Here is a 14,771-nt window from a genome sequence, read left to right on the forward strand (position 1 = left end):
TATACTTTAATTAAATACTTTTATTATTATTATTATTATTATTATTATTATTATTTATAAACCATTATATAGTAAGCTTAAATGAGTCTTTAACTCTCACTTTTTAGCTGATGGGAAAGTAAAATAATATTTAAAAAATTATAACTTTCACTTTTTTAGCTCTTGGTATGCGGATAGTGTATCTAACATTAGTTGAAAAATATATAAAGTAAAGGAATGAGCTTGTTAAGTGAATTTTTTATTTAATTTTTTTATAAATTTTGGTAAATTTTTAAAGAAATGCTAAATATAAAGAGTTCATTGTGAATGTTCTTAGGCTATCAAAATTAGGGTATTTTTAAAGAAAAGATAAATATAAAAAGTTCTGTGAATGTTCTTAGACTATCAAATGTGGTTATTATAGCAGTAAATAAATAATAATTTCACGAAAGTAAAAATAATTTACAAATTAGGTTGCAAGAGAATAATTAAATCGATTTCTTACATAATGTGGCGATTAGAGGTAGTTTCTTCATTTTGTTTGTCCCCATCGTTTGACCATCCTAATTTTGTTACTATGAAAACATTAAAAGAAATATTTGGCTTCATTAAAAAACCCATTTTAATCCTAGGTGGTATGACCTATTTTAAAATTAATAGATTTTAAATTAATAGATTTTAAATCAATTAATAGATTTTAAATTTATTAATTTTAAAATAGGTCATGCCACCTAGGATTAAAATGGCCAAAAGATGAACCTTTTAATGAAGTTAAGCATTTCTCAAACATTAATACAATATTAGAATTAAAATTTAAGCATTATAACAATGCCTAGAAATAATTACCAAAGTTTAAAGGAATTAACACATAGTAAAACTAAATCAGGAATTAAATTTTAAAAACTAATTTCAAACTAGTGACCTCAGATTTATGAGGCAGGTCCTCAACCGAGTGAGCTACCCTTTGGGGACAAATTCAATAGTAATTAAACAATATTAAAAACTTAAATTAAAAAATATTAAAGAAGATTAGATTAAAAAAATAGCCTTCTCTTGTTTTCTAAAATACCATGGGCCTAGCCCATGATTTTGGCCTCCAATTTGGCAAAATTTGATTGGAGGGGCATGGGGTCCACTCAAGAGCTGCCAACAAGGCTTCTTAAGGCTCTCCAATCTTCCTAAGGTGGACTGGACGTTGGGTTCACTAAATGGGCTTTAATGGGCTCATTTCTTTCATTTCTAACCACTTTTTTTAAGTCCAAAACTGGTCCCAAATTTTTGTTAGGCTTAAAATAGGTTTTTAGACTTCATTTGGTCCCAAACTTTCGTTATAAATACATCTGGGCTGAGAGAAAACTAATTGGGCCCGATTGTAGCTCTCTAGGCCCATTAACATGAAAAAAAGAAATTGTTTTGAGTGGTTACATTTTTTACTAGGTCAATATCCTTGGAATAGTCCCAAGAGGTATCTTAATCAGTTGAAACCATGTCTAATAAAGCGGAGGTCACTAATTCGAATTCTTCTCCCCTATTTGTGCTGACATGTACAAAAAAAAAAAAAAAAAAAAAACCTTCGGGGATAAGTTTCAAAATTTGTGGTGCCCATTTTGTATTTTTCCTCTAATTTATTCCTTAAATAGGTGTTATGGGAAATTCCTTTCTATTAGCCACAAATTTAATTTTACAGAAATTTCAATTTATTATGAGCTTTATAGGAATATTTCATCCACAAACTACTATTTTAAATTTTTTGTACACAAAATATAATTTATTATTTTTTTTTTTTGTATTTTTAAACATTTATTAGGCATTCTTCCATAAATTCCATAAAATAGCCAAAAATCATTTTTCATCTACTTTAAAATTTTAAAATTCATTTTGGGGCTGAATATTCAATATTCCAAGTTCCCAAATGACACCGTCATTAATCCTTAAAATCATAAATTTTCGGGATAAATGTTAAATCGGTCTTTGTGCTTGATTTAACTTACAAATTGCTACTTGCAGTATAAAAAATATTAAAATAATTTAGAAGTCGTTGGGTAAGCTAAAATAACAATTTAGTTTCTACAATCAAATTTCATCAAAATACTAAACAAATTCCGTTAATGTGCCACGTCAGCACTAATAAAATGATGCCACGTATCACTTTTAATAAAAAAATATTTAAATATATAAATTAAAAAATTAAAAACATAATTTAGGTATGGTAGAAACTCAAATTGCCCAAAGGAGCAGATATTTGGCTAGTCAAGTTCAAATCTTTACAATTTTCACGGCTTTGACTTCCTTGACTAGAGCATTCCCAGCATACTCTCTATAAGGGAGTCTGCTTCCTAAGCTTAGGGAATATGTCCAAAAAATTGCAAAAAATATCCTACAGCAGACTCCATAAATAAACCCTAAATATTATGATTGCTACAATGGAACCCAATGTTTTGGGTTCCACTATTGCAATCCTTATGATTATTAAAATTTTTAAAAAATGATTCTCTCTTTTCTCTCATCTCTCCTCTCATGTCTTACAATTCTCTTTCATCTCTCCTCTCATATATGTAATATAATTAAAAAACAAATATTTTAATGATATAGGGAATGATTAAGGGAAGTTATTAGGATGTATTTTGACATAGGAAAGCAAAAAGTAGTTTAAATCTTTAAATGTAGTAGCTATCCTAAAGTTGCTTCTCTTCCCTACACATAGGGAAAATTTCAAAAAAATCACAAAAATTCACCTACAGCAGCTTCCATATATTTTTCCTATACATTATGATTGCTACAGCTGAACACAATATATTAAGTTTAACTATAGCAATCCACATGATTTATTATAATCATAAAATGATATTATCTCTCATCTCACACTTTTCTATGCAAAATAAATGAATATAAAAACAAAACAAAAGTAAAATAAATAATATTTTAATGTTATAGGAAATTATAAATAGATGCTATTGTGGAATGTATTTGAATAGGGAGGTAAAAAGTAATTTGGTTCTATAAACTTAGAGAAAATGACGAGGAAATTGCTGGGAATACTCTAATACTCCATTTATAAATAAAAACAATCTCAATAAAATAAACAGTCACCTAGGACTTGACTGGAACCTGACTGGACCTGCCTGGGACTCACCCGGGATCTGCTCGGGACCAGCCTAGGACTCACCCGAGAGCAGTCCGGAACTTGACTGGACCTACATGGGACCCGTCGGCGGGTCCCGATCAAGTCTCGGCGGGGTCTCAGGCTGGATCGGGGGGGTCTTGGTCCAGTCCCGTGCAGATCTCGATCAAGTCCTGGTAGAGTCTCGGGTGGGTCCTAGGCAAGTCTGGTCAAGTCCTATCAAGTTTAAGGCGAGGTCTCGGGTGGGTTCCGGTCAAGTCCTGGGCGGGTCTTAGTCAAGTCTTAGGCGGGTATTTTTATATTTTATTTTTCAAATTGTTGTAATTAATATTTTTATGTTATTGATATAAAAAATATTTGTGATTTTCCGTGCGTGCGCCAAACTCCGGAAAAATGTCATGGTAAAATATTTTCTTGTAAAATGACTTTCCTAAAATTATTTTATGCCAAAACAAACGGAGCCTTATTCCTAAATTTTCTTTTATGGCCAAATATGTAAAATGTTCCTAATAAATTATACTTTAAACTCCTGAAAATTCTCGTAGTTTAAATTAATTATTCCTGAACTTAAGAATGGGGTATTACAACATTAAATACACCCTTCTATAAATATTTTTTTCTTTCAAATTTCTACTGCTTAGATTTTTTTTCTTCCTTTTTTCAGATGTGTATTAATTTTGTTAGTGTATGGTTACATCAGATTCTCTTATATCAAAACGATATTCCCAAAAACCGAAAAATCCAAGGCTGTGAATTGTGATGGTGAAAGCAGGTGCTGCAGCGTGGAGAAAAGTCCAAATCCTGCCCCATCCTTGCAATTAGATGAAGCAAAGAAAAATAAATAAAACAAACCAACGCGACAGTCTGACTGACACGTTAAATGGCTTCAAGAAAGTCAAAAACCAGAGCATCTTCCATGTCTCTTTTTTTTTTTTTTTATTATTTTTTTTTATTTTCTGTTTTTGCACATTCTGTTCCCGCATTTCTACGCAGCGGCGGCTCATGTAAAGGGGGGATTTTTCAAATTTGAAACACAATTCTGAGATTGTGGAGTCTTCTGTGTGTCTCTGCAGCTCCAAGTGCGCACTGACTAGAAAGCATCGCTCCCTGTTTCGCTAAGCTCTGTGCACAAACAGACATAAACGTCCATTTTTATATGTTATTTTCATTTTTATAGTTTTTAAGGTATAGCTCTTTTGGGTTTTAAAGAGTGTTGTTTGGAAGTAAGTCTGGATTCTAGTTCATGAACTTTTTCTTTTGGGATTTTGTTTTGTTTTGTTTTGTCTTCTGTTGTTTGAAAATTGTCTTGCTGATGAGTCTTATTATTATAATAATATGATTCTCTCAACTGCATCTTTGTCATTTTTCCCTTTCTTTTTGAATGCTTGAATTCAAAGATATGATACTGCATCCCGTTGACATTATTTAAAGCTGAAACTTGGATTTGAGATGTGTTTGATTTGTGCCTGAGAGAGAAACATGAGCATTTCGAGAAGTTGGGAGGTCTTTTTCAGGTGGGTTTTGTGCGGAGGATCTTTAAGTGCTTGATGTTCTGTGTTTTTCTAAGGTCTCTTTCGGCATCTTCCTCCTTCTCCTCGTTCTTTTTTGTTCCACACCTTTCATTGCCTCAAGGAGCTTTTACCTTCCCCATGTATGGCTGGTGTTCTGTGAACATGGCCTCTGAAATCTCTCTCTCTCTCTCTCTCTCTCTCTCTCTCTCTCTCTCTCTCCGTCCTTATTTTTAAGTTTTGTTTATGGGTCTGTCACTCTGGCTTGTGTTCAGCGCGGAGAGGGAAGTGGGTCGGTCTTGTTTTGTTTTCTTGTATTTGTTTTCGGTTTAAAGATTCATGAAAATAGGGTTTCCTTTATTGTAGATGGGCCAGGTTATGGTAAGTGTAAAAACTGAAGGGAAGAAGAGGGACCACTGGGATCTGTCCTTCGGATTGTTATGTTGCTTCTTATTTATGAGGAGTTTTACTAAGATCTGTGCCATAGATTGGATGCTTTTGTAACCCAAATCCCATTGCTTTACTTTACTTGACTTACACTGTTCACCCTCACTTACTTCTGAAAGCAAGTTGAAATCCCAAGCTTTCCATCTGAGATTCTGGGGTGTGTGAATCCTCACTTTGTTTCTTTTAGACCAACTATCATTTTTCTTTTTATGTTAAAAGTTTTCAACGGATACAAAAGGCGGAAAGGGGCTCTGTGAATCAACTTTAAAATACTTTCTGAGGGTATGGTTGTGAAATTCTGTCCTTTTATTTCACATGGAAACAACTTTTGACTTCCATGATGGGTAGGGAGGTGCCCCACTTTTTCTTTTACTCTGTTATTTGCATTTGAGGGCCCTATCAATGTGCAAAAGCCCTTTGGCTCCTTATTTGGCCACTTCACCTTTTCCTTTGTGGTGACAATCATTCCTTCTCAAACTCTTGCGTTTACTTCTTTTCGCTCGGCCCTGAAATTCATGAAGTACAAAATTTAACTGGTTATTGAGTGATTCTCGTGCACAATGTTATTGAATGATTCTCTTTTTGACATTGATTGCAAGGTCCGTTTGGTTGGCTTAAAGTGGAAATAAATTGATTAGCCTCACAAGTTGTGTTGTTAATGTTTGTATAGTTGTGTTGAAAATGACTGGTAGATATGCATTCATGAGTCTCTTTGTCCTTATTAGACGTTCACAGGTGTCACAGTGTTTTTCCTCTGATGCATCTCATAATGCCCTGTCATTCAAGTTATCATGGGATTATTGGTTTTAGAATTCCCGTTTTAAATGCAAAAGAGCCAGAAATTTAATGTTTGAAGTGAATTTGCAGGGTTTATGATGCTTGTTTGCACATGGGCATAGCAGTTTCTGGTAGCAGAAACCAAGGTTTCTGAGGAAATTCCGTTTGTACTTTACCTGATAAACGCCAAACCTCCTAATCACAGGATGCGTAACTCACCGGTTGTGCAATCTGCTCTGACCCGGTAAGGATGCAGCATTCTTGTTCGTTGTTTAGAGATGGAGCTCGAGGCTATTTCCTTTCAAATGCTTTCTTATTCTTCTTTCTGATTGAACTCCTACAGAAATGATGCTCTTTCTAAACCATCGCATTCTGGCAACAGTTGTTGCAATTCAGAAATAAATCTACATAATGCTGATGAAATTTGGAGCAATAACTCGTCCTTAGAGGTGAGACTGGTGGGGTTTTCTCTTGAGGCGTTTATTATGTTGAGATTCTTGACTTTAAAATTAAGCTGGTAGTTTTCGATGCAAGTACCGACTATTTATTCTAAATCCTATCCAACGCTCTTTCTCTCTGATCTGATGGTCTGAACTGGTACCGCAGCAGAATATTAGTGGCATCATCAGCCTCAAGTTGCCTTCTCTTTGAAATAATTGTTTCTTAATATTTTATTAAAACCTTTTCAGCAGTTAATTATGATAGCCATTTTTTCTTGTAATCAAATTGCATATTTATTGGAAGTAAATATGGTGAGTTGTTTAATCTTTAGGAGAGGAATCTTGGAAATAAGATTGGAAGTCCTGGATCCTGCGCTAAAAGCAACAATGCTTATTCTTTCAGGATTCAGCTTGAACAGGATGTAAGCTTCTTTTCCCTTCCCTTCGAGGCACCATTGTTAAACATTTGGGCACCATTTTTAAATATTTGCACTTATTCCATTTTAATATGTAATTAAGTAATTTCTATGTCTAAGGGGTTGTGCATTTAAGCTCTAGAAGCATGATGCACTACAAATAACGCGGTTTTGAAAGGAACTTATTGGTGATAACAATTTCACTTAGGAGTTAGTTTCTAGTGTTATAATGTGACCATCAAATTTTGAGTGGCGAGGAGAGTGCTGTAGAGATAACTATTTATGTTAGGTTGCTTTGGTGAATCATATGCAACTGAGCACTAAGAGGAGCTTGTTAACCACTTCCTTCTTCCTCAGTCTCAAGGCTTTTGAATCATTTGGATTATTAGATAGCTTTTATGTAATCAATATTGTCACTAGCATCAATATCATCACTATCATCAATAGGAAAACCCTTAGGCTTGTTATCCAAGAACTTGTCCTGACATTACTATCTGGTCATAGATCCCATTGCTGTAGAGGATTTTGTATAGGAAAGTGAGTACCATTGCAGCACTTGGCACTCGAAATATGTGAAGAAGTGGTATATTGTGAAGGCAGGAATGTTCAAAGTTGTGCTATGCAGATGCTTACAACTTATGAAAATGGTAGTTGTTGGCAGTTGTTGCAGAAGATGGATGTATAGCTGCATTAGTGGTGTGGTTTAATGAAGCTTTTGTTGGTTCATATTTTTTTCCTCACTTGAAAGGACATCCTCTCTAGGGTGATGAGGACATTCATGGCATCTTTAGACACCTTGTAGATGCCCTGGGGGCAGTAATAGAAAAATCGAGGTAGCTTTATACATGTTGCTGATGGCATGGTATTTTACTGCTTCAAGGCAATCATTGGATCGAAGATGTAGTGTCCAGAAGTTATTTTAGCTGTTCAAATGCATATTAAGTTCTTAACCTCAAGATTCGGATTGGTATTGAATTAATGTCTTGGTTTTTAAAATGTTATTGGAAAATTTACTCATCAAATTCTATCCCGTAGCTTAGGAACACACTTTGCCATATAAGAAGCATCATGTTGGATCTAATTATAGTAGATAGCTTCCATGAAGGGAGCTTTACTGTACTTGTTATTCCTTAAGATGGATGGGCCCTTGTGATAGGTAAAAAGATTACGACAGCAATTGCAAGAAGAGATGGAACTGCATGCTATCCTGGAAAAGGCTCTTCAGAAGAATGCTTCGAAATTCTTAAGTCCACATCTCCCTCACCAGGTTTGTTATCTATTGATTCTTCTTTTGGATTCTTTACTATATGTTTCCAAGCGAAGTGGTTGCATGGGTAACTCTGATGAAATGATCCTAAAGTTTTTGAAGCTTATTTCACCATGTTTGTTCAGGCTACTCTAAATGCATTCTCATTTACCTTGTATGCATCTGCTAAGACTACTATTCTTGTTCATAAGGCTGGGGGTTCTTTTTTTGTCTAAAGGAAAAAGGGAGTGTGGGTAGGGTGGAATAATTTCATAGATCTTTCACTATGGTTTTGTTTTCAGACTCCCAATTTTTTATTGAGGATATGGGTTGTTCAAGCTTCCATTGATATTTCATCTCTTTTCTTTTTACTGACACATTTTGGCATTTTGAGTGGGATAATTCTTTGTTATATCTTCCAGTAAACTAACTATAATGTTATTATAATTGATAGTTGATCAATGTGATTACTCCAGCCCAGTTTAATCAACACTCAAAATATTATCACTTGTTTTTATTGACCCACTCCATAAAATGATATTATAGCAGAACTGTGTCATGGGGACTGCTGGAAATTTCTAAGAGGCATTTTTGTACACCCTAATTTAGAATGAAATCCTATGGTTTCTAACATAAAGTTTGATTATTGATGGAAGCTAAACAACGGAACAACTTGATAGTTTACAAATAACTGCATAAAAGTTCTAAAGATTTATCAAAACTTCAGAGGAACTTTTCCTATCCCATGTAATAACTTTGGAGGTTTCAAAATTAAGTAGACATCATATTAAGAGGATTTGATTTAGGTGCATCTTTTTGTCTATGTTTTCTTCTAAGCTGTGCCAGGTCGTAACATTGAATTGAATTGGGGCTTAGTGGTTTTGCGTCTTTTGTTTTGTTAAACTTATTACTCTAAAATCTTAAGCTGTTAGATAGTAGAGATTACTAACATACATTTTTCTCAAATAGCTTAAGATTTTAGAATCACTATTACAACATTTTCCTTACATAGCTTAAGATTTAAGAATAACTATTACACCATTCTCTAGTAACTTAAGCTTTTAGAGTTACTGGCTGTTTATCATGCCTTTACATTCCTACTTCACTCATGGGTGCCAGGTTTTAATAGGGATTTCATATTGTGATCATGTCCTCTTCTCATATTAGTACAGGCTCAAGACCTTCTATCTAATATTGCATTGTTGGAGGCCACGGTTTCAAAACTTGAACATGAGATGGTCTCTTTGCATTTTCAACTTAGTCAAGAGAGAAATGAACGGAAGCTTGCAGAATATCGTTTGAGGCATTCATCTTCTCAGTCAATATCTCATTGGTCCTCTGACATTATGGATACATCGGTAATTTATCTTCTTTTATTCACATCTAAATCCTTCATGACTGGAGCAACATAAAAGAGAAGAGAAAATTAAAAATGACTTATTTTTATCTTTATTTTTGAATTTCCAATTTGCTTACTCCTTAAAGATGCAAAGTATTCTTAGACAATATTCCTGCATTGATGCAAAGAAACTGGGACTAGGCCTAAAAGCTTCTCATATTTTAAGTTGGAATCATATTGTAGAATTTCTAATATATTATTCAATTTCCTTGAGTTTTGTGTGTGCAACATAAATAATAAGTTTATTAAATAGATGAAAAAATTGACGGGAATTGAAATCAAGAAGCTTAAAGGTAAAACCATTTTGCTGTAAAAAGGCTAGAGTAAAGTTTAAAGTGAATGCATAGAAATAGTGATGGACATGATGAATCTAGAGGTGACAGAGAGTATGGACTTAGCTAGGGTAAATTGCATTAGAAAGACACATTGCTGTCCTTGATTAGTTGACAAAAATTATTTATGGAGCCAGCCCTAACCAATTCCAATTAAAGCTTGGGTTGATTGAGCTGAATTTTTTACTCTTAAAAGAAAAAGTTTTGGATTTCAACGTTTCATTTAAAATCTTTTGCTAGATTTCCCTTACATATTTGGATTAGTTATACATGGTCTTGTGTGTTTGTGCAACTTCTATATCATGAGAGAACCTTAAGCACACATGGGCAGATAGCTACTAAATGCTTGGTATGCTGAGTTAGGATTTTCACTTACTATACTTTTGTACTGCTGGTATAAACAATACGGTTATGAGATAACTCACATGGTTGGTTTCCATACGGCCAATTAAACACACGTCAATATTGTGCAATATAGTTAACTTGTTTCTTACATTATCCAGAACTCACCTTCTTTGAGGTGTTCAAAGGTTTCTCTTTCTGAAGTGGGTGATTCCTTCGAAGATAACTCCTGTCTGGAGCAGAGAGATCAACCATTAGAATCTACTGACAGATGTACAGAATCCCTGATAGAGGTATCTGTCTAGGTGTTCCTCTTGCAGAGGAAGCTTTTAAGTTACAGTTCCTTTGATGGCTTTGGTTTGGTATGCTCATGAGAGTTCATTTTAACCTAAAGCAGATGGGTTAATTATTCCTTTTTGAAAGCTTTTAATGTGGAAGTATTGATTTAACTTTTAATTTAATAGTCAACTGTTAGCAGGAATTTAACATTTGGATACTTTGCATCAGAATTCAGTGGGCTCAGTTGCACCTTTCCCTGACAAAAAAATGTCCATGAAGATGGATTCCAAATCTTGTGAATTTGTAGAGTTCAGGAAGCTTCCTAAAGGGATGCCACCGAACGGCCTTTGGGATCACCCTAATCAATTATCTGAAGAGATGGTGCGATGTATGAAAAACATATTCATGTCCCTGGCAGATTCTACTATACCATCAAAATCATCTGTATCAGAGAGCCACTGCTCACCTGTGTCACCACGTGGAATGTCGCCACGTGGCCATCTTTCAAGTTCATCTTGGTGGTCCTCATCTGAAAGGTCAATGATTTCATCATGGGTGCAGAGCCCACAAGTTGATATAGAAAGTAACTCTGAGGTGTTGGCTTCAGAGAATGCCTGCGATCCCTACAGGGTTCGGGGAAAATTAAGTTGGGCCGACATTGGAAACTATGGATTAGCAACTGAAGTTTCTTGGATGTCAGTTGGGAAGAAGCAACTAGAATATGCTGCAGGGGCACTGAGAAGGTTCAGGTATTCCATTTAATTCTTTCGGTTTGGCTTTTCCTTCTGTCTCTTTGACAGACTAATATGTAAATTTGTAAATTCTAAAGAACTTTGCTCCTATAGAAATTTAGGGAAACATTCCAAACATTCCTGATTTAGAATAGGTATTGAGATTGCTTGAATTCTTTTACATGGGCTTTTTACTTCAATTTGATCTGCTTCTGATAATGTTTACTCGTGAAGTCTGATCATTTCAATGTTTGCATTGGTTTGTGCATTATTGGTTATGCATCCTAAATACGTGGCTCATCTTTTGTCTTCTTTTCTTGGTGAGAATGTATATTGATGTAACAAGCATACCCAAGTTTTGAAGGATCCCTGTATACTTTCACAGGTGTTAATATATGAAGATGAATTTTACAAAGATGGTGATTTTCATTCTGAAATGGCATTTGTTTCTGATATTGCACGTAGGTCAGACAAATATAACAGTTAGAATACTCAATGAATCTTTGAATCTTGCATTGGGATGGTTTAATTATTGTTGGAGCCAGAGCTGATCAAATGCTATTCGTTTAATTGTTATGAGAGCAGGACACTTGTTGAACAACTGGCCAAAGTGAATCCTATCCATTTGAGCTGCAACGAGAAGCTTGCATTCTGGATCAACTTATATAATGCTCTGATCATGCATGTGGGTTGCTATATTTCTATTACATGTGTGTTTTTAAAAAGATACACAAGGCACTGCAAAACACTTTCAAAACTTGTGAAGTTTCTTATAAAAGATGAGCTAAGTATTGTGCTCTTATGGCCAACTATGGACAGGCTTATTTGGCATATGGAGTCCCAAGAAGTGACTTGAAGCTCTTCTCTTTGATGCAAAAGGTTTGATTCTGACTTAAATACACTCGTTTTTGTTTGTGTTTAGAAACCTTTTTCTCCATAATCAATGGTTATTATCAATTGACAGTTTTGCAACATGTCATGTAATTGCCTTGGTGAGCCCTTGCCCTTGCACTAACATGTCAGTGCCTAGGTGATGCGGGACAAAATGATCACAAAAATTGCACAGTAAAGTTAGGACAAAATAAGGAGAAAGAAGCTGAGAGAGGAGAGAGAAAGAAGCTAGACGCCAGGGGAAGAGATGTCTCCATTGGAGGGCTAAGCATGCTTAAATACTCATGACTAAACCTTAGGGCAACGCTCATTTATTGCCTTACCTAAAATAATCTAGGACAACGCCATTTGTTACCATTTATTGAATTACCTAAATTAATTTAGGGCAACACCTATTTATTGATTTATAAAAACACCCTTCACTCTTTCAAATTAAATAAAGCATAAACTAAAACTAATAACCCAATTAACTAATAAAAACTAAATAAAACTACAAGACCCAATCAACTTTTGTTGCGTTCCGATCATTCTCCTTTGGAGAAAACTCGACCTCGAGTTTTGGAATGCTGAAAGCTTGAAATGCTCAGAAAATTTTGGATCCAAGCCCAAATTTTGGGTTTTTTCTTTGGCGGACAATGACTACTAGCAACAAAACAGAGCCTTCTCCTCAAAACAAGACAACATCTCGCGGCCAATTGAATTGACATAGCCATAGCCACCATTCATTGAATTATAAAATGTAGCCATGGGAATAAATTAAAACTAATGACCCACTTAACTAATAAAACCTCAATAAAACTACAGGACCCTGTCAACTCTTGCTTTGTCCACGTCATTAGGTAGTTGATTGCTGACGTTTGAAATGTCAATTGGGATCCTGCCACTCTGGAGAGTGCTCCAGTGCTTTTGAGTTGTACCAGGGATGAAATAAAATTTGATGGATTTTTAAAAGTAATATGTTCAATTTGCAGTTTTGTTGTAGAGACTCTTTAGGAAAGCATAGAGTAGCAAAAAATGCATAACTAGTGATTTATTTATTTATATGTTTACATGATTTATACTAGAGGGAAACATTACTTTCCCTGTCAGGTATTATATTTTATACATGACCTAGATCATTATTATTAATTTGCATAGGACTGTACATGGACCATTTTGTGGCTGCAGTTGATGAATGTGTAGTTGTTTATGGTGTTCATGCTTGGGCAATGTCTACTGAAGTATTTTTATTTTTTTCAGGCTGCATACACTGTTGGGGGACATTCTTTCAGTGCAACTGCAATAGAGTATGTGATTCTGAAAATGAAACCACCACTCCATCGGCCACAAATTGTATGACTTGGTCTAGTAATCTGGTTGAATTATTCTCTTATTTACTGCATTCCCTGATTAACATTTATATCCAAACTATTATCAGGCTTTGCTTCTTGCCCTTCACAAGTTGAAGGTATCAGAGGAGCAGCGGAAGTCTGCAGTTGATATGTACGAACCACTTGTAGCTTTTGCTCTCAGCTGCGGAATGTACTCTTCGCCGGCGGTAATCACAACACTTCTTCCACTAAATGGTCAATAGGTTGTTTTATTTTTAGTTCTTCTGTAAGTTAAGCTGTATTTACCTAACTTAGTAGATGATAACAAATGCAGGTGAGAATCTACACTGCTAAGAATGTGAGAGAAGAACTTCAAGAAGCGCAGCATGATTTTATTCGAGCCTCAGTTGGGCTTAGCAGCAAAGGGAGGTTATTGGTCCCCAAAATGCTACACTGCTTTGCCAAAAGCTTTGTGGATGATGCAAATTTGGCTGTATGGATATTGCATTACCTTCCGCCTCATCAGGCCACCTTTGTTGAACAATGCATTTCACAGAGGAGGCAGAGCCTTCTTGGTTCACGCAACTGTGGCATTCTTCCATTCGACTCACGCTTCCGTTACCTATTCCTGCCTGACAAAATTCCGCTGTGATAATGTGTTAGCATTGTGCATCCAGATATACCTTGCTTGCCTTGGTCTGGGCAGGCCAATACAAAAATAATGTTGGTTTTACACGATGCTAGGGTTGCATCTCTAGTGTGAAGCTTAGCCTCCTTAAGAATAACAAGGATGGTAGAAGTTTTGGTCTTATGCCTTATGGACCAGCTATATCCCCCACGGCTGTTGTACATTTTGTTGATGGATAAAGCGATTCCATACAGTGCTTGTTGTACAGTGCTTAAGAATAATCTGTTTCCTGGACCGCTGATTTTGCAGAACTAATTTAGTTGCTCATGTTGCACATTGTCAAGATTAAGCAAAGCTTGTAGGGAAAATTATTTATGAAGTTCTTGTATATAAACAAAATCAAGGATATCTAGCACGCAGCTACACTTTTGGTCTTTCAATATGTACTACTCAGAGGATATAGGACAATGTCCTACATTTACAGAATGGAGGGCTACCGTACAATAAAGCATGGGGAAACTGTACATTAACAGAAGAAAGAAACCAAAAATCCTCTCAACTATGGCCACAGCTTGGCCATCTCTTGGCCATACACTAGAGTTGATAATTCGTTTTTGTGTAATGGGTTTGGGTCGTGTTAAAGTATGAGTATAAGATTATATAAGTTAATTTTAATTTGATCCTTTTAATAAAATAGGTAAGATTTTTTTTAATTTTAACATATTAATTTTGTGTTGGGTTTTTGTTGGGTTTGTGAATTGTATAAAAAATTGCATGTCCTAAAGTCACGTGTTGAGTTTAGGTCGTGTTAAGGCTTGTGTCAGTTGTGTGTAAGACTTATATAGGTCTATGTTAATTCGACTTATTTAATTAAATGAGTTAAAATTTTCAATAATAATCAATTAATTTTGTGTTGGATTCATAT

At 35.0% G+C, this 14,771-nt stretch overlaps 1 protein-coding gene across 2 annotated transcripts; it reads left to right on the forward strand.

Moving 5' to 3' along the window:
• Positions 1–4,044: 4,044 nt before the first annotated feature.
• Positions 4,045–14,286, forward strand: LOC132186375 (ubiquinone biosynthesis protein (Protein of unknown function, DUF547)). Of its 2 annotated transcripts, none has more exons than XM_059600310.2 (13): positions 4,045–4,285; positions 5,923–6,076; positions 6,176–6,281; positions 6,605–6,694; positions 7,845–7,955; positions 9,107–9,292; positions 10,169–10,300; positions 10,515–11,035; positions 11,603–11,702; positions 11,837–11,896; positions 13,148–13,240; positions 13,326–13,445; positions 13,553–14,286. In XM_059600310.2, exons 2-13 carry the CDS (start codon positions 6,039–6,041, stop codon positions 13,868–13,870), a joined length of 1,875 nt encoding a protein of 624 aa, XP_059456293.2. In that variant the 5' UTR covers positions 4,045–4,285; positions 5,923–6,038; the 3' UTR covers positions 13,871–14,286. The 2 variants fall into 2 exon arrangements, with proteins under 2 accessions (XP_059456293.2, XP_059456294.2); XM_059600311.2 differs by lacking the exon at positions 4,045–4,285 and adding an exon at positions 4,811–5,654.
• Positions 14,287–14,771: the final 485 nt, after the last annotated feature.

This window comes from Corylus avellana, chromosome 6 (genome assembly GCF_965113065.1).
Source record: "Corylus avellana chromosome 6, dhCorAvel1.hap1.2, whole genome shotgun sequence".
Taxonomy (NCBI): Eukaryota; Viridiplantae; Streptophyta; class Magnoliopsida; order Fagales; family Betulaceae; genus Corylus; species Corylus avellana.

What these genes read in the sequence shown, in the direction of transcription:
- LOC132186375 (XM_059600310.2), top strand. Translation starts at nt 6,039, where the DNA reads ATGCGTAACTCACCGGTTGTGCAATCTGCTCTGACCCG. An exon ending in GGATTCAGCTTGAACAGGAT is followed by an intron (nt 6,695 to 7,844) that starts GTAAGCTTCTTT and finishes CCCTTGTGATAG; the next exon opens with GTAAAAAGATTACGACAGCA. An exon ending in GAATGTACTCTTCGCCGGCG is followed by an intron (nt 13,446 to 13,552) that starts GTAATCACAACA and finishes TAACAAATGCAG; the next exon opens with GTGAGAATCTACACTGCTAA.